Genomic DNA, 24,001 nt, shown 5'->3' with positions numbered 1-24,001 from the left:
ATGATCAGTCTCTTCTATATCTGAAAAATAGGAATAATTGCTCATAGTGTTACATGAGGATGGAGTGAAATGATATGTAAATTGCTTCACATAAGTTGCTGAGAGACCCTACACAGAGCTATAAAGCATTTCCATTTTCAGGGTTATGAAAAATTCCTTGCGTTGATATGGGGTTACGGTGCTCCACTCTCTTGTTGGGGAGGAAGGCCCCTGATATCACTTGCAAAGGACTTATTGCCTCTGTGACCTTGGGCTGGTCACTTAACTAACTTTCCATGCCTCACTTCCCTCATCTCTGAAATGAGGGAAGGTAGGAATCATTTAGGTACTTGGGCCAATATTTTGCATATTGACAGGTTAGGAAGGATGGAATGGAATGCAGAGTATTGCAGTCAGAAATCAGGCAGAGGGCTGAGGAAAAGCAAAAGTTCTGTGGTTTCTCCAGTACTGTTTCGTTCACATTCACTTGTGATGGGTGTCTAGTTGAAATGGCCATCAGCTGGGTCAGCTGAGCCAGTCAGTCCAGTAGGTCTCCATGCAGGCATCCTGCCCTCCAGCCCGCTACTCAGCCATCTCTCTGGAGCCATCTTGTCTGCAGTTTGCCCTGAGATGGCACTATGGAGATAATGCGCGGTCAAGTTTGCTTTTCTCCCTTTCATTGCTGTTCCTGCAGGCTGAGAGCAAATTGGAACAGCTTTTCTTTTCTTTTTCTTCTTCTTCTTCTTTTTTTTTTTTTAAAGTTCTGTGCCTTTTAAATATTCAAGGACTTCAATGATGAGAATACGTTTAAAGGAAAATGAAATGCATATAAAGTGTAAGACACATTTTTCATAGTTCGAATGGCCTTTAAATGATTAGAAAACTAAGGCTAAAAGGAGAAACTGTTTATTTTTTATTTTTTATTTTTCTTAGTGTTTATCAGTTTAGAGTTAACCTTGCAAATATATTTCGGATGCTAAGATATATAGTAAATAAGTTGATTTGGAAACTAAATGCTGGTCGTGATGTAAATTATTCATGCCATCGTGGGGTAGCACATGCTTCCTGCATAATATATTGGTTTTTTTTTTTTGTTTTTTTTTTTTCGTAGTTACAGCACTTTCCCATTTATGCTCTACAAATAGAGGAGTGGAATCTCTCATTGTTTCTTGTTTCCCCTCTTTTATTGTGAATTCTTGTGTGACCTTTCAAGTACTGGATACAACGATGACTCCCAGTGTCTTTGAAGGGATGATTGAGTAAAGTTTCAGGCATTTGGAAGAAAGACAGGTAACGCAGGTTAGTAGAGTAAGAAAAACCTGTGTTCACATTCCATCCTGTGCTGTCCATCAACTCGGCAGAGATTCTCATTTTACTTATATGTCTAACACATGTAGCATGGCAATTGTAGAAGCTTCACCAAATCTAGTTCCCCATCCTCTGTCCCTAAGCTGCTTGTGGGAAGGGAGCTAATTCAATAGAATTATTGATAATACAGATACTAAAAATGTGTAGCTGTTGCTAGGAGTAAGATTGCTGTGGGATCATAAACTGAAAATTTGTGTTCATTCTCTAAGATCTGTATTTCAGGTTTTTGTTGTTGTTAAGATCAGCCTAAGATTTCTACTGGTACTATCCTTATTAGTCAGTGGTAGCCAGAAGATACGGTGACTGTGGGCATCTGGTGGGCTCCCCAGCCACTCTGCTTGGGAGCAGCCACTGGCTTAGGAGAGCATCAAAGACGTTGGATCCCTTTGCAGAGTCAGTACAGGGTTCTGGAAGTATAAGGAAGCCTAAAAGGAAATAGGGCTCACAGCAGCCTCTACTCAGGGAATTGTGTTGGTTTTGTTGTTGTTTTTATTTTGAGAGTAAAATTTCATAGATCAATGCAGAATTCAAGATGTTTAAATATGAATTTTTGACTAATCATTTCCAGCTTACATGCAGTCTCACTGGAGCTCTTAATTCTTTTAAATCATTTTTGGCTTCCCGCCTTAGCTATTTAGAATGTAGCAAATACACCTTTGGTCCTCCTTCTCTGTAGTTTACATATTTATGATTTCAATATGTTCTTAGATAATTCTGGATACACATCTGTCACTGATGGGAATGGACAAAGTCCCCTCTTATATCCTGGTGATTTTGTGGTATAAAAGAAGTTTTCTTAGTAGAGAGCTGGTCCTGCTAGCCAATTTGTTTATTAATAGTAATAGTACTAGCTTAGGATCAACTACCCTAAGATGCAAATCATTTTTACCAAAAGTTCTGTCCTTAGAATAAACGAAAGTTAATATCAATGTTGCAAAAGCACAGTTGCAGCAGATCATACTCTTGGATATTTGCTACAAAGAAATGTAGCCAGTTCAGTTCTCTAGGCCTGAGGTTTTTGAATCCTGTCCAGCCATGCTGCAAAGGTTCGGTGAAGTAGTCTAACGGGCCAGCCTTGGGAGCAGCCAGGCAAGAGGGCACAATCTTATTTCAGTTGGATCACTCCACTTTGATGCTTCTCAGGATTGGTATGCAATACAGAATTTGAAGAAAAGGTTTTGGTTGCTAATCCAAGTACTGTCTTCATCCGTGAATCCAGGCAGACTGTCAGAGAGCTGCCCTTGAACTGCACTGCTTGACTCCTCGATAGGATTTTTTTTTTTACTGATTATGTACTTTTCCACTGTGCCCTTGCAGTGTTCCAGGAGAGCCAGTCTGCTGTATATGGCTTGCCACTGTTTCTTTTATTTGATGAAGGGCTGTGTTCAGCACAATGCTGGGCACATCATCTGTGTTTATGAGGAGTCATGGGGTAAAGTCTATCAGTGCTTGAGAGCAGAGCTGTGGCTTCTCCTAAAACACTAGTGAGAAATGGAGATCGAATTTTCTCCTGCAGACATGAGGGCTTTAGTAGCCGCTTCTTTCTTTGGTCACTAGGAAGCTCACAGTCAGATTCCCTCCCTGCTTTTAGCAGTCTTGTGGGTAAATATGTACGGACAATAATTTCTACTGTTGGGGCGCCTGGGTGGCTCAGTGGGTTAAGCCTCTGCCTTCGGCTCAGGTCATGATCTCAGGGTCTTGGGATCGAGCCCCGTGTCGGGCTTTCTGCTCGGCAGGGAGCCTGCTTCTGCCTCTCTCTCTCTCTCTGCCTGCCTCTCTGCCTACTTGTGAGCTCTCTCTCTGTCAAATAAATAAAAAAATAAATCTTAAAAAAAAAAAATTTCTACTGTTGATAACCTTTTATTGTTCAATCCTTTCGTCCCCCTCCACCTATGTTTCTTAATCCATTTTCCCCATACGAGCATGGTAGCACATCCTCTCCAGGCTTCTTAGCTCCAGGCAGACTTTTCTTTCTTTCTTTTAAAAGATTGTATTTATTTATTTTGCAGAGAGAGACACAGTGAGAGAGGGAACACAAGCAGGGGGAGAGGGACAGGGAGAAGCAGGCTCCCCATGGAGCAGGGAGCCCAGGCTCCATCCCAGGACCCTGGGATCACAACGCAAACCGGAGGCAGACGCTCAACTGACTGAGCCCACCCAGCTGCCCCCAGACAGACTTTTCTTATTATCATTTGGGAAACTACCTGGATACCCTGTAGGCACATCAGACTTAATATTCTCTAAAGGGAACTCTTTCTGTCTTTCTTTTCAAACCTGCCCCTCTTCTCCTTTCCTCCTTTGGTAAATAGGTCCCATCTGTTTGGTCATGGAAGTTGGCAGTTTTGCTGTCTTTGTTGTCTTCTTTCTCTCATATCTCATCCAGTGGTTAACCGAATCTGGCTGCTACACCACATTTCAGATCTCCCCAGAAGCTTTCATCAGTTCTTGCCTGGACTCTTTGCCTAGTTTCCTGTCTAGCCTCATCTACCATGAATCTGTGATGCATACTGAGGTCCGTTATTTAAAAATCATTTGCTCTCCTAGAATTCTTATTTCTGTTACTTACAGAATGAAGCCCAACTCACTTACATGACATTCAAGGGTCTTCATAATGTGCTCCCCAGCCTGTCCATTCCTCCCTCTCCTTTGCCTCCTTCCCAGCAGCCATAGGCCCACTCAGCAGCCCCTCAAAACAAAATGCATGTAAGTACCGAGTTCTCAAGGCCTCAGGTGCCCTTCCTGGTTCCTTTAAACCTTTATTTTCCTAAGGCTCCTCTCACGTAATACGTTGTGTGAGATTTCCCTTTTTTTTTTTTTTCTCACCATGGAAGATCTAATTGCATCCTCCTCAGTCTTTCCATATCTCTTTCTTAATACTAGTGTTAGAGCCTTCTTTGCCCTATTTTGGACTTTACTGTGTGTGCGTGTTTCTTCCCAAATCATGAGCTCCTCAAGGAGTTTGGCTAAGTTGAAGGAGGGAATAGACCCGGTATCTGCCAACCCTCCTCTTACAAACAAAAGTAGATGGACTGGGGGACTGTGGAGTCCTTAGGACTGAGAGTTTCTTCCGTGGGTAAGGATTGAAAGCATGGCTAATTAACCTTTGATCTTAAAATGTTAATAGTATATGTACTCTGTGTAATGCGAAATTTGTAACGTCATCATGATAAAGGTTCTAGCAGTCATTGTGAGTTTTTATAATTTCTGTACAGAAGAAACTTACCTGGTTTTCTTTCTTTTCCTTTTTTTGTTTCTGGGTTTTTTTGTTTGTTTGTTTTTGTTTGTTTGTTTGTTTTTAGGAATAGGCAAGTCAAGAGGCTGAAAATCTGAAGAATGTTTTCAAAGGCTAATCTGGCTGTCCCTTGCTGGTTATGGAGGAGCATGAGGAAGCTATTTCTGTTACTTTCTGTCTTGCTGTCCCATGCAGCTCATTTGGAAGGCAAAAAGGATAATCAGTTCATCTGGAAACCAGGTAGGAATATCCTGGCTGTTCTTTTGTCTCATTTTCGTTAATGAGAAAAATATTCTTTCCATCCTTATTCTTATTTCTGCAGTAGTAGGAAATATCCAGAGAGGAAAAACAGACTCCTTTTCTTTATAATAAAGCTTACATTTAATTTTTATTTCTGCATAATTGTCACCTCTATCTGTGATGCTTGTTATACTTGTGAATTTTCATGTTGTTGTCAATTAAAGTTATGATTTCCATAGTTACATCTGCTTCTCCTTTGTCAAATATATCACCACTGTGCAGCACATTTCTAGCAAGAATGACATCTGAGTTTAGCTGATATTCTCAGCTAAAAATGCATTGGACCAGTTCTGTATATCTCTTTCTTTTGGCTGACAAATTAGTTAGCTATTTATTATTGAATATTTTCTAGCCTAGATCCTACATATCTAGGTTTGGGAGCATGAAAAATTATCCTAACACCTTTACTCATTAACTGTGACTATGAAGTCTCCTTAATGTGTTTTGAGATCTTGAGCTACCTTGTACATAAGTATATGGATAAGTTGAACTGAAATTTGGAGGCTTATACATAACTCATGCTCTTCTCTAAGCATTTCCTTAATTTGAGTGTGAGAAAGATCTGTTAAATTTAATTTTAAAGGCAATACTTTATTATCTTAAATGATGGACCCAAACATCTTGGCTCTTTGTATCACTGATGTGTTTCTTTGCTCTAGATTTTAATTTTCTTCAAGGTTCATAATCAGATCATTTAAAATATTTATTACTCTTTCAGGAGTCCATTCTTGCAAATACACATAACTTAGGCACTTAATATCTTGGAATAGGAAAATGGGATGTTGTGGAGTACGTATGGTCCTAGAAGAGTTTTCATTTTATTCTCATCAGTTGTAAATTAAATAGACTGCAAATGTATTGTGTCACCATAAAAAATGTACAAAAGTGATATTTGTAATATTTAAATGACTTTGCAAAAATGAAAGTAAATTATGCTTTAAAGTATATTAAGTAAAAAAACCCAGCGCCATTAGAGATATGGCTTGTAGGAAATTTAATTGCACTAAAGCCCTTATAAATTAATTTAATTGTGCGCTCTAATACCACATTAGTGATTTGTGTTTTTTACCTCATAGTAGTATTAGTAAGCTTTGGAAATAGTTCTAAAAGTCAATCTTGCAATTCTGTGAAAGAGGCTATTTTGTTTTAATCACAAAAGGCTAAACATTTTATCAAATCTAAATGAGCATGTTTATATGACTTCACTCTTGTCTAAAGTTCTTCCAAAAAGTGCAATTAAGATGGAAAGTAGCAAATCTGAACCACAGATGAGATGTGTGGAGAAAAAGGACTTACTTGGTAGCCAATTTTCAAAATAAGTCTGCTTTTCTAAAAGCAGGTCATTGGAACAAGATGGTATAGACCCATGTGGCAATGGATGTATTCTTTGATAACTGTCAAACTTCAGTTTCAGAGATACGTTCCTTCCCATCAGACACATTGGATTGTTCCAAACGAGCATCTCTGTCATCATTTGCATTTTCCCTAGTGTTCAGTACTTCTTTCCCTCCTTAATATGCCATCAAGAGGGTAGTAAATATGTATTTCCTGTTTGGGTTGCTTCGAAATTACAAATGTATTACATGTATATGACCAGATATTTTAAGAGTAGAAACAATTTTAAAGATACAAAATGGAATGCCAAAGTCCAGACCATATGTTTCATTCTCCAATCTATTATGTATCCTTCAGAGATTTTCTTTGGACACGTAAGTACCTCTCCATGCATGTATGTGGGTATAAACCATATAAGATACACACAGACACACACAAAGTATTCGTAGTATTATTATTTATGGTTCTGACGAAAAAGACAGTGTCTATGCAGAGAAGGTCATGGGGAACAGTTTAATAAAAGGACTACTTGCAAAAGTGGGGAGGTGTGAGCAGAGAAAAGCTGCAAGGAATTGTGGAGTGCCCCTGAGCTAGTGCCAGTCTTTATGACTTGTGGATCTGCAGGGGCAAGGAAAGGAAGTGGCTTCTGGAATCTGGAGGGAAACTTTATGGAGAGGATGCCCAGCCGATGTCGTGACCTTTAGAGGGATATAACCAACCTGCTGTGAGAAGTAGGAAAAGGGCCAGGCAACTGAACAGCCCTCACCCTTGTATCTCCTGCCAGGGCTCTCACTGGCTGAATCCAACTAGAAGCCGCAAGGCAAGGGACCCTTATTGATTTATCTATGCAGACCAGACTCCTGGACAGGGAGCAGAGTAGAAATTGGTGGAGAAGGTGGTCCTTAAAATACCTAATTCATACATGCATATAGGTACATACATATACGCACTTTACTTCATACAGTCAGAATCTTACTATGTGCCCTTTGTTTGCAGCTTGCTTTGATCACATAATGTGTTGATGTACATTATCTATGAGTGCAAATGGGTCAATTTCATTTTTTAATGGCTATATAGTATTCTTTTGTATTTTTATTCAGTAATTTATTTAACCAGTGCCTTGTGGCTTTATATTTTCTTCTCCTATTCCTCTGCATTTCAGCAGTTTTTACTCTTTTGCTACCATAAATTGTAGTGACATGTATGCAACACTATTTAAAAGGTAAACAATAATGTCATTTTGAGGAGTCATATGCAGTAGAGCAATTCTGGGTCATTACCTTCAAAGGCAATTTTAACATCTTAGAATCTATTACTATGTATGTGAGTCTATTATATTTCATTTGGATTTTTTTTTTTTTTTTAAAGAACCTGCATTGCAGGTGACATCAGTTTCATTTTGGGAGTATAATACCAAATCTCACAACTCAGGTCCAGTGTATTCTGGAATTTGAACAGCTTTCCCAGGAGACCCAAATAAGTATATTTGAGAAACCTAGAAACCATTTTCTGGGTTTAGATTGTAGTATTAACAAATTAAAGCTTTTTGTTAGTGTCTGTTGTTTTCCCTTGAGTCCATAGATGAGCTGTTAATCAACCTCATTCAAACTGGAGGCATTTCTAAGTGACTCCTGGTTTTGGACAATGTATTGATGAATAATAAGTGATTGGCACATTAGGTTGCTAAGGATTCCTGTACTGACTGAGAGAAAGTCTGGTGAGCTGTAGGCTGTGGGGTCATTGATCTGGCAAGGCTGTTGCTGAATGCCTGTCATCATTGTGATGGGATCCTTTGATCTATTTTTAGTGTCAAGCAGTCTGCCATCCATGCTGAGGAAGAAGGATTGTGTAAGCAAGAGTACCAGATAAGGACTGATGTTGCTTGTTGCTTTAAGTAAATATGTAACTATTCACATCTGCATGCCTTGTAGAGATGAACAGATCATGGTTTCTGACACCAAAGTAACTAGTGGTCTCAAAACATTTCTCAGTATTGGTTCTAAGGGGTTCATTCATTCCACTAATACCTGTTGAGTCCTTACTGTGTGTCAGGCACTTTTACAAGCACATGAGATAAACTGAGAATAAAACAGACAAAGGCATAGGGTAATGAACATGATCAGGAAGGTGAATAAACAGTATGCTAGATGGTGCTGAATGTTTGTAAGGAAAGAGAAGGCAAGGAAGAGGGATATGCAATGAGAGGTGAGAGGCTTGAATCACCAGCAGATGGGCTGTGGGATGCCTCACTGAGGAGGTCATTTTGAATAAATACCTGAAGGAAGAAGGGAGCCAGCCATGGGGAGACAAGGTAAAGAATTTTCCAGATGAAGGGAGCAGCAAAGGCAAAAGACCCAGAGGCAGGAGTGTGTGAGTCATGTTTGGAGACCAGAGAAGAGGCCAGCATGCTGGAACAGAGTGAACATGGGGGGACAGTGATAAATCAGGTCAGAGATGGAACGGGACCCATCAGGTGTGTCCTCAGAGGTCAACATTACAATTTGGCTTTTGCTCTCAGTGAGACAGAAAGATACTGGAGAATTTTGAGAGGGAGGTGACATGATCTTGATTTTTAATAAGATTTTAGTAGAACCATTGTAGGTGGTCTGTTAAGAATGGTGGAAGAAAAAAAAAATGGTGGAAGCAGGGAGGCCTATTAGGAGGCTTCTGTAAAAATAATGAGGAATGATGATAATAGCTTGAGCCAAGGTCATGGCAGTGAAGGTGGTGAGGAGAGATTGAACTCTGGGTATACTTAAGGTCCTGGTTTTCAACCAGAGGTGATTTTGCCCAGTATAGAAGCCCCTTCCAGTAGACAACCCCCAGAACAATGACCGGGCCCTCAAGTCTCGGTAGTGCCCTGATGGAGAAATCCTGATAGAAGGTAAAGTATCATGACTTACTGCTGTGCGGGGGAAGCAAAGAGGTTCAGGGGTGACACGGAGACTCTGCCCTGTGCAGCTAGGTGAGTGAAGCTGCGGCCACTTAATACAGTCTGACTGTGAAGGAGCTGGCATGGAGTGACCAGTTGCAACTTGGGACTGGACATGTGATGTTACTGAGCCTGTGAGAAATTTGTGGGAGATGCTGACCAGGAAGTTGGATATGTGGGTCTGAATTCAGGAGAAAGGTCTCTGCTGTAAGGGAGATGTAAATTTGGAAGTCCCTAGCAAAGAGGTAGAATGTAAATGTATAGCCTTAGAACCGAAGAGGTGACCTTGAAATGTGTGATCTGTGTATAGAGGACACATTTCTAACAAGTTTCTGTGGGGCCAAAGGACATTAAAAATTAGAGTAGTAAAATACGCATAACATAAACTTTACTCACTGTAACCATTGTGAAGTATACAATTCAGTGACATTCAGTATGTTCACAGCTGGTGGGGACGTCACCACTCCCTAGTTCCAGAACATTTTCATCACTCCAAATTACATTTTGCGAGTGAGTTTATAAAAAGACTGGAAAACAAGTTTTGCTATGAATAATAAGGTATGAAAGGGAAAAAAAATCCACATTTGTCTGTGAGAAGATCTTTTAATAGCCTTAAGTCATCCTAAGAGATCCTTTGAGTATATGAGAAAGAGCTATAGCTTCGAATATAGACAGACCCATATTCGAATCCTAGTATCTAAAGAGGAGAGAGTTCCTTAACTTCTCTCAGCCCTATTTATCCATCCAAAAATGAGGATAATAAATACTTCATGGGGCTGTTATGAACTTTAAGTAAAATAGTATACTGAAATAATTGTGTATAGTATACTTATTCAAGAAATGTTAGCTATTATTTTTTATCATTATTAAATAATAATTCAATGCTTACAATATCCTTGCTTTTATGTTATCCAATTTTTGGATACTTTTGTTCCTTAAACAAAGGAGAGATAGGTGTGACAGTTAAACATATTCTGTTAATAAGTGGTCATAAGTAATTTCACTAACTTTATAGGTCTAAAATTTTCTATATAACACACTCTAAGAAAGCTTTACTTTGCATAGCTCCTTCCCAGTGAATAAAAAGGGCGAGAATAATGACTCATGTTCTAAGAACTAAGTAGGTAAGTTGGAATTAATCGTTTGGGGAAAAAAAGAGGGGTCATGAAAATGATATTTTATAAGGAAAATGGATCTGACATAGGATAATATTTAATTATAGCTTAAATAATAATGTTTTCAGTGTTGAAAGCACTTTACGAAAAATTTATATATATATATATCTAAAGTTTGGGAATCCTAGGAAAATCAAATGTTCTTAGGAGAGAGCTATTTTTTTGACTGTATCTGTGAACTATTTCTTTTGAGAATTTGATTAAATTGAAATCATTTTAATTACTTCTATGGATATTAATTTGTCTTAGAGACATGTGCATAATGTAGTCTCAGTGGGGTGATTTCTGTGATATCAAAAAGCATAGACATATATGGCATGGGATTCACTGCTAAAAATTCTAATTATTTTTCCTTGGAGACCACAGGTACTAATTTTATAATGCTCTCAATAAGTCAGAAAAAGTCTATATTGCTTAAATCATATAAAATAAATTATTCTACTTTTTTTCTTAGGTAATACTATAATGCACACTCCCTGAGGAGTGCCGACTTTATTCATAGATATGTTCCAGGCACCTAGACCATAGATAACTGTTGCACGAAATATTCCCAGCACATTACATACTTGGAGAATGAGGGGAACTGTCTTCTGTAGGTTTGTGTGTGTATTATGTGTATGTTTAAGAGGGTTAGAAAATGATGAGACTGAAGAAATAGAAGGTATGATTCTTGTTATTCTAGGACTTGAAAGAAAGATTAAGGAGAGAATATAAAATTAATAAAAGCCAAAGTCAGACTTATGAATCAGTAAATATAGAAATAAATGGTCCATATTTCCTACTTGCTTGGTTCCAGGACCCTTTCTGATAATCTCTGGAAAAAGATCTTGAAGACATGTTTTTATAAAGAGGAAGAGATACATAGTTAGAAATTTACTGTTAGTGTAATTCCTATGATGATACATTACAGTCACATGTCATCTCCTGGTTCATTTTCAGGGAGATGGCCACTTTCAACTCTTTTTGCTGTTTGTTCAAATGTTCCCCTTCATATTTCTAAGCCGTCTGCTTCTTATTGAGAGTTCTTGATTTATACATATTAGATACTTCCTATTGATTTTCTATTATGTTAGTTGAGATACATCCCTCATCTCCCTGTCATTTTTCTTCCTTACTACCCCCTTCAAACTGGTGAGATGAAAATCTCTAAATCAGTGAGCAATATTTATATGATTATTTTTACACAGATACTGTTCTCTGCTCAGCCAACCAGCATACTATGCTTCTGTGTCCCTTCTTTTCAGTTTTTGTTTGTTTGTTTCTTTGTTTGGCACGTAAGTAAAAAAGTTGCCTCATTATTCGGTTTCACCTTCTTTGAGCCTATTGCTGTCTTTCTGCCAATGAGGCATTTGATGGGTCACACGCCTATTGTTAATTTTTGAAGCACTTAGGCATGGTTGTATATTTTTGCTTTGGGGGATCTTTCCACTGTTGTTTTCTTTGGAACATTCCTTCATTTTTTTCATCTGGAACCTCATGGTCTCTATTCTGTTTCTCTTCTTTGCCTTTATTGCTTTGTTTTCTAGAACTGCTAAACTTACCTGGTAAAGCTGCTAACATAGGGTACATTGGAAGTAATTTTTCATGTCTGAAAGGTTTCTGTAGTTGTCATACATTTAACTGATAGCTTGGGTATGGAGTTCAAAGTTAAAAAGTAGTGTCCTGTACCACTTATGCTTCCTCTACATTTCTTCTCTTTTATTTATGTGTTTGTTTGATCGTGGTCTCTGATATGGGGATATATGAAAAGTACACTCAGAATTTTAAAGGTTTGCCTCCCTGTATTTTAGCCTCTGGTTTTGTTACTAAGAAGTTTGATGTTATTCTGATCTCATCTCTTTGTACATTACTTGCTTGTTTTCCTTTTTCTGGAACCTTTTTTTTTTTTTTAAGCAGGAAGTTCTGAAATTCATGATTATATACTTTAGGGTAAGTCTTTTCTCCTTATTGTGCTGAACATTGGGAGGATATTTTAATAAACATGCTCAGGCTCTAGAGTTCTGAAATTTATTTTGTATGTGATTTACTCCTTCCTGAAACTTCTCAGGCAAGTATTTCAACTCTCAAAATGATCTTCAGTTTTGAGATATTTCCCCCATTATTTCTTTTGTTTTCTTTTTTTACATTTTTAATTTCTAAAATATTGATTCTACTTAATCTTTCAGCCTTTCCTTTGAATACTTTTAATTTCAATATCACATTTTTTAATTTCTAAGACCTCTTTTCTGATTATATTTTTTAGTGCACTTTGTTTCTAGATATAGTGTCTTTGCATTTAAAAGATGTTAATAATAATTTACTATTTTTCCCTTTCATCCTCTGTATCATTTATGCTTCCTCTAAATTTCTTCTTTATTTTTATTCATGTGTTTGTCTGATCATGGTCTCTGATGTGGGGAGTCTTTCTTTCTTTCTTTCTTTCTTTCTCTCTTTTTTAAAGATTTTATTTATTCATTTGACAGACAGAGATCACAAGTCGGCAGAGAGGCAGGCAGAGAGAGAGGAAGGGAAGCAGGCTCCCTGCTGAGCAGAGATCCCGATGTGGGGCTCCAGCCCAGGACCCTGAGATCATGACCTGAGCCAAAGGCAGGGGCTTAACCCACTGAGCCACCCAGGCGCCACAGGGGAGCTTTCTTTTAATGTCCTTTGATTACTGTCTGTCTCCTTCGTGTTTCCCAAGAGTGAAACACTGGAAGCTGACAGAGCATTCTGCGTATCTGACTCCACCTGGCTTCATCATCAGGCTTCTCAAAGTGATGGGCCTACTTTTTTATTGGAGAATGGTTTCCTCAAAGGTCTATATCCCTCAGTCCTAAAGGGCTTTACTCTGGGTCTTCATATATGGGTATTATTTAAGGTGAAGCCTAAGCTGCTAACAAAGATGCTCCCAAGTACAGTGGCTTGGACCACTCCTGTCGTAGCACCTCTTGTCGCTCTCCTGGGAAGGTTGCGTAATGTCAGGGGTTCAGATTGATCGGTGATTCTGCAACATGTAGTTCTTCAGTTATGTATGGTTTTTTTCCCCCAAGTTTTGTGGAAGGATATTATTCTCCTCTGCCCATCCAGGCTACGTCACAGTCATTTCCATGTTCTAGATAATCAAAAGTTAACTTCTATTAATTTGAAATTATGTTATATTTTAAACATCATTCTTAGAAATAAAATGTATAATCATAAAAAAAGAAAAAAGAAGTTAACTTCAACAAGTAACATAGACATTCCATACATGTTTCATTTCTCTGTTTCTGTGTAACAGTCTGGTCTAAAATAACAGTTTCACACAAAACATCCATCAGGTTGGCTCATACATTTGTTGGGGGGCGGTCCAGTGTTCTCACTTGGGGTCTCTTAGCTGTTGCAGTCGGAGGGTGGCAGGGATGAGTCACGTGGAAGGCTTTGTCAGCCACATGTGTGACACCCAGCTTGGAAAGTCTCAAACAGCTGGGGTTGGACTAGCTGGGCCTCTAGCTTTCTCTCTGTGTGGTCTGTGTGCCTGGTCTCTCCATCTTGAGGCTCTGGGTAGCCAGAATTCTCACATGGTAGCTGAGCAGTCTCAGAGCAAACTGCCATAAAGACACAGGCAGGAGTGGTGTGGCTTTTTCAAGCCTAGACTAGGAGCCGTGCATGGTCAGTTCTGCCACATTCCATTGGTTATGAGAGAGTCTCTAATGAAGGAACTTAGGTTCCATCTTTTGATGGGAGGAGAGGCAAAAATCTGCAGGTATGTTTTAAATTTGCCATGATCTATCATTTCTGTTCACGTCTGTTCATATTCCATTGGTGAGAATGTTGTTTTGTGGTCACTGGTAGCCACAAGGGAAAGTGGAAAATGTAGCCTGTGGTTTGGCAGCCATGTATAAGAAGGGAAAATAGATTTTGTCATGATTAGCAGTCTTCATTACAGGAGCTATTTAGTGTCTGGATTACTCAGGGTTCTCTAGAGAAACAGAGCATATAACATATAGACGTTATATATATGTTTATGTGTGTTTGTGTATTGGGGGGGAGAGATTATATATTGTCTATCTATTATAAGGAATTGATTCATGTGATTATGGAGGCTAAGAAATGTCATGATCTGCCATCTGGATGCCCCAGAAATCCATGCTGTAGTTTCAGTTTGAGCCTACAAGCCCGAGAACCAGGGGAGCCAATGGTGCAAATCCCAGTTCAAATGCAGAACAATGCCTCAGCTCAAGAAGATAGGCAGAGAGTGAATTTTTCCTTCCTCTGTCTTTTTGACCCACTGACATCCTCAGTGAATTGGAGGATGCCTGTCCAAAATGGGGAGGGAAGTCTGCTTTATTCAGTTTATTGATTCAAATGTTAATCTCATCAGAAACACCCTCACAGATATATGCCAATCACAGATATATACCAGTAAATAATGTTTAATTTAACTAAGTATCTGGGCATCTTGTGGTCCAATCAAGTTATGATTATACATGAAATTGTGATTATACATAAAATTAACCATCGTCCCTTCATCTCCTGAAATGAACATTTCCTTGACCACCTACACTGTACTTCTGAAATACCCGGGGCAGAAGTCTTGGCAGACTTCAAGACTGGTTCAAGATTGAGTCCTCAACATTTCACTTAATTCCTCTCTTGAATAGTATACCTCTTCGTTGTCTCCCATGCTGTATGTTGTCCTCAAAAAAGCTGTCTTGACAATTATCATATGATCTCCCTGTATGAAGAATTTGAGAAGCAGCGTGGGGGTGGTTTGTGGGGTAGGGAAGGAAAATATGAAACAAGATGAGATCGGGAGGCAGACAAACCATAAGAGATTCTTAATCTCACAAAACAAACTGAGGGTTGCTGGGGGTAGGGGGGTAGGGTGAGAGTGTTTGGTTATGGACACTGGGTATGGTATGTGCTGTGGTGAGTGCTGTGAAGTGTGTAAACCTGGCGATTCACAGACCTGTACCCCTGGGGCTAATAATACATTATATGTTAATAAAAAATAAAAAATTTATATAATAAAAGCTGTCTTGAGGAGATGAATTTTGCTATCTGTTTTCCTGCAGAGATTGAGGAAGGAACAGAGAGAGACATCTGTGGGGCTAATTAATTCTATATAGAGACTTTTAATTATTCCCTATATCCAGCCACAACCCTTACTCCTTTCTTGTGCCCCTAGATTCCCAAGTCTTCCCAATGTTTTGCAAGTATAGATTGGCTTTTTCTCTTGTTGTTACCATATTCTTCTTTAAGCACCTAATCTTCAACTTCCTTTACATTGTCAGGTTGCTTCCTGCTCCCCCATCTGCTCTCCGTGCTCCAGAATTTATTGCTATCTCTTCTGCACCTCTTACTCTAGTGTTTTTGACCCTTTATTGAGTTATATCTTTTAATGCCTTTACTGTCATTTCATTGGGGTATTAGGAAGAGTGAAAATATATACATGTGTCATGTTCCCTGAGTTAATGGGAAGTCTTCTCACTTACTTTTCTGCCAGTTTTACTAAAGGCTATTTGTTCTGGGATGGAAAGGATGTCAAAATGTTAATTTTTAAGATGATTGACTCAGTTATTCTATTTGAGTGTGCTTTACAAAATATGTCTCTGATAAAGTTAACTGGCCAACCAAACTGTGCCCGGGTTAAAATTTTTTAAATTTAATTTGGGTGTTTATTGGTTCTGTATGTTTTGGGTTGGACGGAGCTATTAGACTTGGGATTAATCTGGGAATAATTTCTCTCTGGAGGTCAGATTATCAATGGAAAATTCCTTTATGGCCACCTGGAAATAGCTCCCTTCAACTTTTTCTTACATGGTAGAATTTTGATACTTAACATACATGTGAATTATTCTTAACTAGGAAAGTAGAGACTTCCATGGAAAGAAACAGAAGAGTCAAATGAAAACAAGTGAGATCTAGCAAAGTGGGATTGAAACATGAATTAAAAGCCGCAAGACAGTATTATGAACTCATAAAAGAAACCTTAAAAGCTTATTTTATAAACATCTTTATGTTCATCACCTTAAGTGCCATAAAGCATAGCCTATCTTGATTAGAAACAAATAATAATAAAAAAGAAAAGCCTGCCTTCTTGTAGGTTGAGAATAGATTTCCTCAATGCATACACTTGTTTTGATACATCCACAAAGTTCTCCAGACTTTATAGTCACAGATGATATCTGTGGTGTAGACATTAGATAATATTTGAGACTCAGAGAAATATAACTCAAAGGTATACATTTGGGACACCTCGACTCAGGTCATGATCCCAGGGTGCTGGGGTAGAGCCCTACGCTTGGGACTTCCCTGCTCAGCCAGGAGTCTGTTTCTCCCTCTGCACCCTTCCCCACCCCCATCCTTGTGCTCTCTCTCTCTCTCTCAAATAAATAAAATCTTTAAAAAGAATACATTTAACACCATTCATATTTACTACTCTCTTTAATGCTATGTACTTCTAAAGCTTATTTTCATAGCAGAAGTATGAATATGAATTAACCATCTCATTCTTTTGTTCCTTTGCTTCCTTGGAGTTACTATAGTAACCAAACTGTGGTTCATGTAGGGAATCTGTAATATTATTATTCCCTTACATTGATCATTTTCCCCCCAAAAGAGGAAAATAATAAGCTAACGTGGAAATAAGTAGTTTTATCACCCAATGGTGGATTTCATTCATGAATACATGCTACTACAAATGGAACATAAGAAATGATAAGAATAGCATATGGATATATTTTTGTGTGTGTGTGGATTTTTCCTCAGGGTTAATAATTTTTTAATTGTATGCAGCTGTTCAAAGATTTTTGTTGCTAAGTATATGCACTGTGTTGAAAAGGAGTGGCTGCATTTTAAATCTTTTTTAGAAAACCATTTTGAGGCTTAATTACTTAGCTGTTTTTGTAAAGAACCTGCAGACGATAAAGATGTCGACACTACATATTAAGCAGGCTGGGGGAGTGGTCCAGACATGGACCCACAGTCAGATTGTCTGGGTGCTAAGCCAAACTGTGTGTCACCTCAACATTATGCCTTTGCTTTCTCCTCAGTAAATGGGGAATAAATGAGAAAATGTTTGTAAAATATAGTTTGTATTTTATAGTACACTTTCAAAGTACGTTTTTTATACTCAGAGTAAAGACGTAGTGCCAGAGACCTGAGGACATCCTGTGAACTAGACCAATAAATGACTTGCCGATGAGGTGTGGGCTGCTGATGACAGCCAAAGGGGTCTTCCCAGGGCATAGGCCCCCCAAGATCCATCCATTCCTCTCAGAGGAGACAGCTCCAATTGGTCTCTTTTGTCTTCTTAACCAGCATAATCGCACTTACTGTGAAAATTAGGTTCGCTTCACAAAAAGAGTTCATTCTTGCCACCTGAATCATGAGATGTCTTAAAAACCAAATTAAAAAAATAAAAAAAGAATCAACTGAAAAAAAGCAAAGTAAATATTGCTTGATCAAAGTCATGTTAAGTATTCAGTGCTTCTCTTTTATCGCTATTAAATGGATGCTACAGTGAGAGATTAGGCCCTGTTCCTCCCACTTTCTGAAAGGTAGAACACAATTTAATTTGGACAGATAGACATGAAGGTATAATGAATATCATTTCTCTCAAGAGGTGATGGGATATTCTTTTTCTCCACTTTAAAGTTCATTTTCTAAGATAAATATTTTTTAAATTGTCATTTTATTGTTTACTTTTAGTGGCATTCCCCATGTACCTTAGCTGTTTCAAATATTGGACCTCCAATAAATATTGTCCCCTAACATTTCCATTCATAAAATTCTATTTTATTGTTTTCAAGCCAATAGCTATGGGATGCTATCCAGAACAATTACCAGGAAGAATGCAGTCTCAAAGTTTTCTTTTCTTTTTTTTTTTATATTCTTTATTTTATTTTATTTTATTTTGTTAGTCACCATACAGTTTCTTAAGGGCTGTGGCCTCTTAATGTGGCCTCTTACATGTGGCCTCTTTTTGACCAGACTTGGGTTTGAACTTAGATAGGTTTGTCCGGTAGACTTCTTCTGTGTTCAGAATCAAAATGAGAAAGAAAACCAGAGTGCAAGAACACCTTGATATTTGGGAATAGGGGAAAATTATACTATAATGCCTTCTCTTTTATGTGTCTTCCACTGTCCTCACAACAGCCTGAGATGTTGTAGGCAGGATAAGGAGGAAACTCAGTTTGAATAGTATAGGTATTAAGTGACAGAACCACGGTTAGCCCAGTGACTTTTCACTACTTGAGTTTTCATTCACTACTTGGTTTTCCTCTTCTGAAACTTTTAACTTAGAACTGCTTATGGTGTTGCCTTTCTCAGTAGAGAAAGTCATGAACCCCCAAAATGTCCACCTCTGTTTCCCCAGATTTCATGTTAATTGCTTGTCATTTTGGTGGTTGATAGCCCTGATAAACAAATGTTTTATGCGAAGCGGAGGCTTCTCTTTATAGCATTCTGTGTTATTACATTCCTAGTAATTATTAGCATGAAAGATTATTTTTAACAACTTTATTACATTATAATTTATAAGTAAAAATTTACACATTTAAAACGTTATTTTAGTTATTTTTACTCTATTTGCCAAGTTATGCAACCATCACCACAATCTATTTACCTTTAACCCCCATTTCCACTCCCAACTGCTGATCTACTTTTGGTCTCAGTAGATTTGCCTTTTCTGGATATTTCATATAAATGGAATCATACAGGATGTGGTCCCTTGTGACTGGTTTCTTTCATATAACATCAAGTTTTTGAATTTCTTTCATATTATAGCATGCCTTAATATTTTATTCTTTTATATTGGTGAATAGTATAATATTCTATTATATTAATATGACTTCTTTTGTTCATTTACAAGTTAATGGACATCTGGGTTGTTTCCACTTTTCTGCTACTCTGTATAGTGCTGCTGTGAATGTATGTGTGCAAGTCTTGGTGTGGACATATTTTCATTTTCTTGGGAATGGAATTGTTGGGTTGTATAGCAAATAGATTCTTAACTCTTTAAGAAATGGCATACCAGGGGCGCCTGGGTGGCTCAGTGAGTTAAAGCCTCTCTGCCTTTGGCTCAGGTCGTGATCCCAGGGTCCTGGAATTGAGCCCCGTGTTGGGCTCTCTGCAGGACGGGGAGCCTGCCTCTCTGCCTACTTGTGATCTCTGTCTGTCAAATAAATAAATAAAATCTTAAAAAAAAAAAAAGGCATACCATTTTCCAAAGCAGCCACACATTTCACATTCCCACCAGCAATGTTTTTTCCATATTCTAGGTAACATTTATTATTGTCTATGTTTTTTATTAAATTCATTATAGTCAGTGTGAAACAGAATCTCATTATGGTTTTGATTTGAATTATATTAATGATTAATGATATTGTCTTTATATGTATTTATTAGCCATTTGTATATTTTCTTTGGCGAAATGTATATTCAAATCCTTTTTGCATTTCAGAATTAGGTTATATTCTTGTTGGTGAATTTCAAAAGTTCTTTTATGTTTTGGATACAACTCCTTTGTTCGACATGTGATTTGAAAATACTTTCTTTCAGTCTGTGGTTTGGCTTTTTGGTTTTTAATGGTGTCTTTCTTTGAAGTGCAAAAGTTTTGAGATTTGATGTCCAATTTATCATTTTTTTTAAATTTATAAATTGTACTATTTGCCCCGTAGCTAAGAAATCTTTGCCTTTTTCAAGTTCTCAAAGATTTTCTCCTATTTTTCTTCTAAAATGTTTATGGTTTTAGCTCTCATGTTTAGATCTATGCTACATTCTAAATTACTGTGCTGTATGGTGGAGGTAAAGATCTAACATCATTTTATTGCATGTGGCTATCCAGTTGTACCAGCACCATTTATTGAAAGGCTATACTTTGCTCACTGAATTGCCTTGACATTGTTGTGAACATCAGTTAACCATAAAAAAAGGGTTTACTTCTGGACTTTGAGCTGTGTTTCATTGATCCCTATACATCTGTCCTTATGTCAGTATTATATCTTGATGATTTTATTATTTTTCTTTTTTTTATCTTGATAAAAAGATATAAGATGTTCAGAAATTAGAAAGTGAAAATCCTCCAACTTTATTTCATTTATTTATTTATTTATTTAGAGAGTGAGCAAGTGAGTACAGTGTGGAAGGGGCAGACAGAGAGAGGGAATGAGAATCTTCAGCAGGCTCAATACTGACTGCGGAGCCTGTTGTGAGGCTCCCTCTCACAGCCCTGAGATCATTACCTGAGTTGAAATCAGGAGTCAGATGCTTAACCAGCTGAGTCACCCAAGTATGCCAAACTTTGTTCTTTGAAAAATTGCTTTTGCTCTTATGAGTCTCTTGTATTTCCATTTCCATTTTAGGATCATTTGGTTGACTTCTTGCATGAAAGCCTGCTGGAGTTTTGATAAGGATTATGCTTAATCTATAGATCAATTGAGAAAGAATTGACGTTTTAACAATTTTGAATTTTCCAATCCATGAACATGAAGTGTTTCTCCATTTGCTTTATTTCCCCTAATAATATTTTGTAGTCTTCAGGTTACAAGCCTTTTACTTCCTTTAAATTTATTCATAAGTATTTTATTCATTTTGAATGGGGTTGTTCTCTTAATTTCATTTCGAGATTGTTTACTGGTAATACAAAGAAATAAGGTTGATTCTTTATATAGCTCTTGTATCTTGACATGTCTAGTTATTAAGCCTATTATTCAGTGATTAAGGTATTCCCTGGTTTAAAATGGGTGATACCAGGCATCTGTGTAGAATTTTCTGGACTTTCTGGGATATTAAATACAGGAGTAAAATTTTCTTGCAGTATTTTTTGCCTAACAGAAGTATTAAAACTCACTTAGGTTATAATAGGAGACTGAGCCTTTTAATGATTTTGCTACCTCTCTGATCCAGAAGGCTACTCCCAGCACTGTATCATGGCAAGAGCCTTTGTTCTGGCAAACACATCAACACAAGCAAATATCCTTTAAAGCACCAATGAACCATGTTAAAAAAAAAAATACCCTCAGTGAAATGAATAGACTATTAAGACCTAGCAGTACTTGGCCAGTGTATTTAGCTTGTTTTTGAGAGTGCCTCGTTTGAAAGGGAAAGAGGTATTACTTTTCTGTTTCTTAAAACTGTTCAAAGATCAGTCCTGAAGTCTGTGTCTGGTGCTCTCTAATTCTAGCCTCTTGGGAGTTAAATGTCTTGCTTTTGTTTTAATGTATATCTACATAGTGTATTATTATATGCTTCAAGTTACTATAATTTATCATTCAGCTATATGATGCAAAGATGTTTATTGAGTTCTTAAATGGGGTTTTAAAACCCTATTTTGGTACTGTAACTTTTCTTCTGGGAACTCATGTCCAATTTTATAAGGTAAGTCAATTGGACTGTCTATTTCAGTTAATATAAATCAGCTTTGTACAAGAACATGCCTATAGTTTCCAGCGAAGCTCAGCTCTATTTAGTGTTCTGAGAATGGGAGGTGTTTAAAAGTTTAAAAAGTAACAACTAGGTGAGAATCTTGTTGATTGCATTTGGATGGGTTTATGTTACAGTTATAAGTGGGGTTCCTAGAATTGCTGGTGGGGAAATTCCAGGCTTATGAATAACTAGACATTAATGTGTTTGGTACGTAGCACCATTTATGTTACATTCAGAGAACCAGATGGATTCTGATATTCCTATCTGGAATACTACATGTTGAATATTTTAAGTTCATCCTAAGATTCAGTCACTGAATAATTTACTTATTTTTTATTATTTTTTTAAGATCTAGTTCCTTTTAGAGAGAGACAGAGTGTGTGAGCAGGGGGGTGGGGCAGAGGACGTGGGAGAGAGAGAATCTGCAGCAGACTCCTTCCTGAGCATGGAGCCTGATGCGGGACTTGATCTCATGATGCTGATATCATGACCTGAGCTGAAATCAAGAGTCGGACATTTAACCAACTGAACCACACAGCCACCCTAGTCATTGAGTAATTTAAAGAAAGCATGAATTCTCTAGCTGTTAGTGTGTTGGGAATATGCTAGTGGGTATGGCAGAGCAGCCTCCTGGACATAAGTCTGTCTTGTACGGCTAGTCATGAAAAATCACTTTTCAAATTAGAACTTAATAAAAACTTTCCTGGTCTGAACACTAAGCTCTACTCCCTGTGCGATTAGTGGTTTCATTTCTTTCTCAGCAGTTGGGTAATGATTATGGCTCCAGATGCAGTGAGAGTGATAAAGAGATTGATTAATTTCACTTGAAAGGGCATATGTTCAAAGAGAATCCAGTCGGAATGCCTTGAATGAAGATCTGACATCTTTGCTGCTGAGAGTTGTACCCTTACTTGGTGTCCTACTGAGGTTGAGAATAGGATCTCTAAACCAATGTTATTTAGCCACTTGGTCCATAAAATGTTAGGTCTTGCTCATAACCTCATGTACATGTGTGTGAGTGTGTCTGTTCTTGCTGCCTTTCGCTGTCTTTGTAATAAGCTATTTGTGACAGTTAAAAAGTTTCTTTGACTCCTTTACCCTAGGGATGCCTTTGAGTTGTGTGTTGTTATTGATCAATAGAACTGAGGTTGCTTCTGAACCATGGCTTAATTTAGAGCACACTACACACACGCACACTGCACAGCAAAGCCCTCTGTATTTTAGTGTGGAAAACATTTTCAGTATAGTAGCAGTGTGATCATACAGAAAAGCCTTTTATTACAATTTACAATAAAAAAAAAACAAAAAAGCATCTGTTTATCTAAAGTTTTATCAACTTACATTTATTTGATACCTCCTATTTCAAAAGAACACTTTTTATTATAAATATATCATTTATATACCACTGTTTTTTATTTTCATGCATTCTGTAACACTTAAAATAAATATGACAATTTAAAAGTGATTCAAAACTACTTTTTAAGAGAAAAATATTAACATCCATCAAAGATGGTGGGCTCAAATTTTGTTGGAAGAAAGATAAGGATTCACAGCTGTGATTTCAGCATGGAGCTCGAATTTAATGAGTTTTATTTCTGAGCCTGTAAAGGAGTGCGTGTGTGTTCCTGAATAGACAAAACGCATGCATCTTCTCTTTGGAAAGTGTCTGATCTTCAAGTCTCTATCGTAACGGGTGAGGTGAAAGAATGATATAAATTCATGACACTTATAAAACTATCATAAGAACTTTTACTCCATGCTTCTGTAAATCAGGAAAATGTTCTCATTCCTTGGATTTTATGATTGTTTTGATAGAGAAGTTTTCATCTGACATGACTTAGTTTTTTTTTCCTGCCTTTTTGCTTGAATGTTAAGATTCTATTCATGCAGCAAATAGTACTTGGGCTCTCCTACATGCCAGGTGCTGTGCTGTGAGAGTTAAAAAACAGAGCAAGGGGCACCTGGGTGGCTCAGTAGGTTAAGTGACTGCCTTTGGCTCAGGTCATGATCCCAGCGTCCAGGGATCGAGTCCCACATCGGGCTCCCAGCTACATGGGGAGTCTGCTTCTCCCTCTCAAGCTCTCACTCTCTCAAATAAATAAATAAAAATCTTTAAAAACAAAACAAAACAAAACCAGAGCAAGACACAGTTCTTGTTTTCATGTAGGAGGGCTGCCGTTTAGTGACGTCAACGTGGAGTAAGTACCGTGGCCCTCAAAGACTCATTCTGAAAGAATGCCAAGGATTTCTGCATGATATTGATGTATAACTTTGGATTCTTTAAGAATATAC

At 37.7% G+C, this 24,001-nt stretch overlaps 1 protein-coding gene across 1 annotated transcript in view; it reads left to right on the top strand.

The window, feature by feature from the left end:
- The first annotated feature begins 4,680 nt into the window (after nucleotides 1-4,680).
- Nucleotides 4,681-24,001, top strand: part of LOC111145030 (thrombospondin type 1 domain containing 7B) — a 724,800-nt gene continuing 705,479 nt past the window's right edge. The window contains exon 1 of the mRNA XM_022499648.1: nucleotides 4,681-4,819. Coding sequence (XP_022355356.1) covers nucleotides 4,681-4,819 — 139 coding nt within the window. The remainder of the gene's footprint in view (nucleotides 4,820-24,001) is intronic.

This window comes from Enhydra lutris, unplaced genomic scaffold (assembly GCF_002288905.1).
Source record: "Enhydra lutris kenyoni isolate GAN:26980312 unplaced genomic scaffold, ASM228890v2 scaffoldscaffold1, whole genome shotgun sequence".
Classification (NCBI taxonomy): domain Eukaryota; kingdom Metazoa; phylum Chordata; class Mammalia; order Carnivora; family Mustelidae; genus Enhydra; species Enhydra lutris.
Note: the sequence above shows the minus strand (reverse complement) of the source record. Positions and strands in the feature narration are given on the sequence as shown.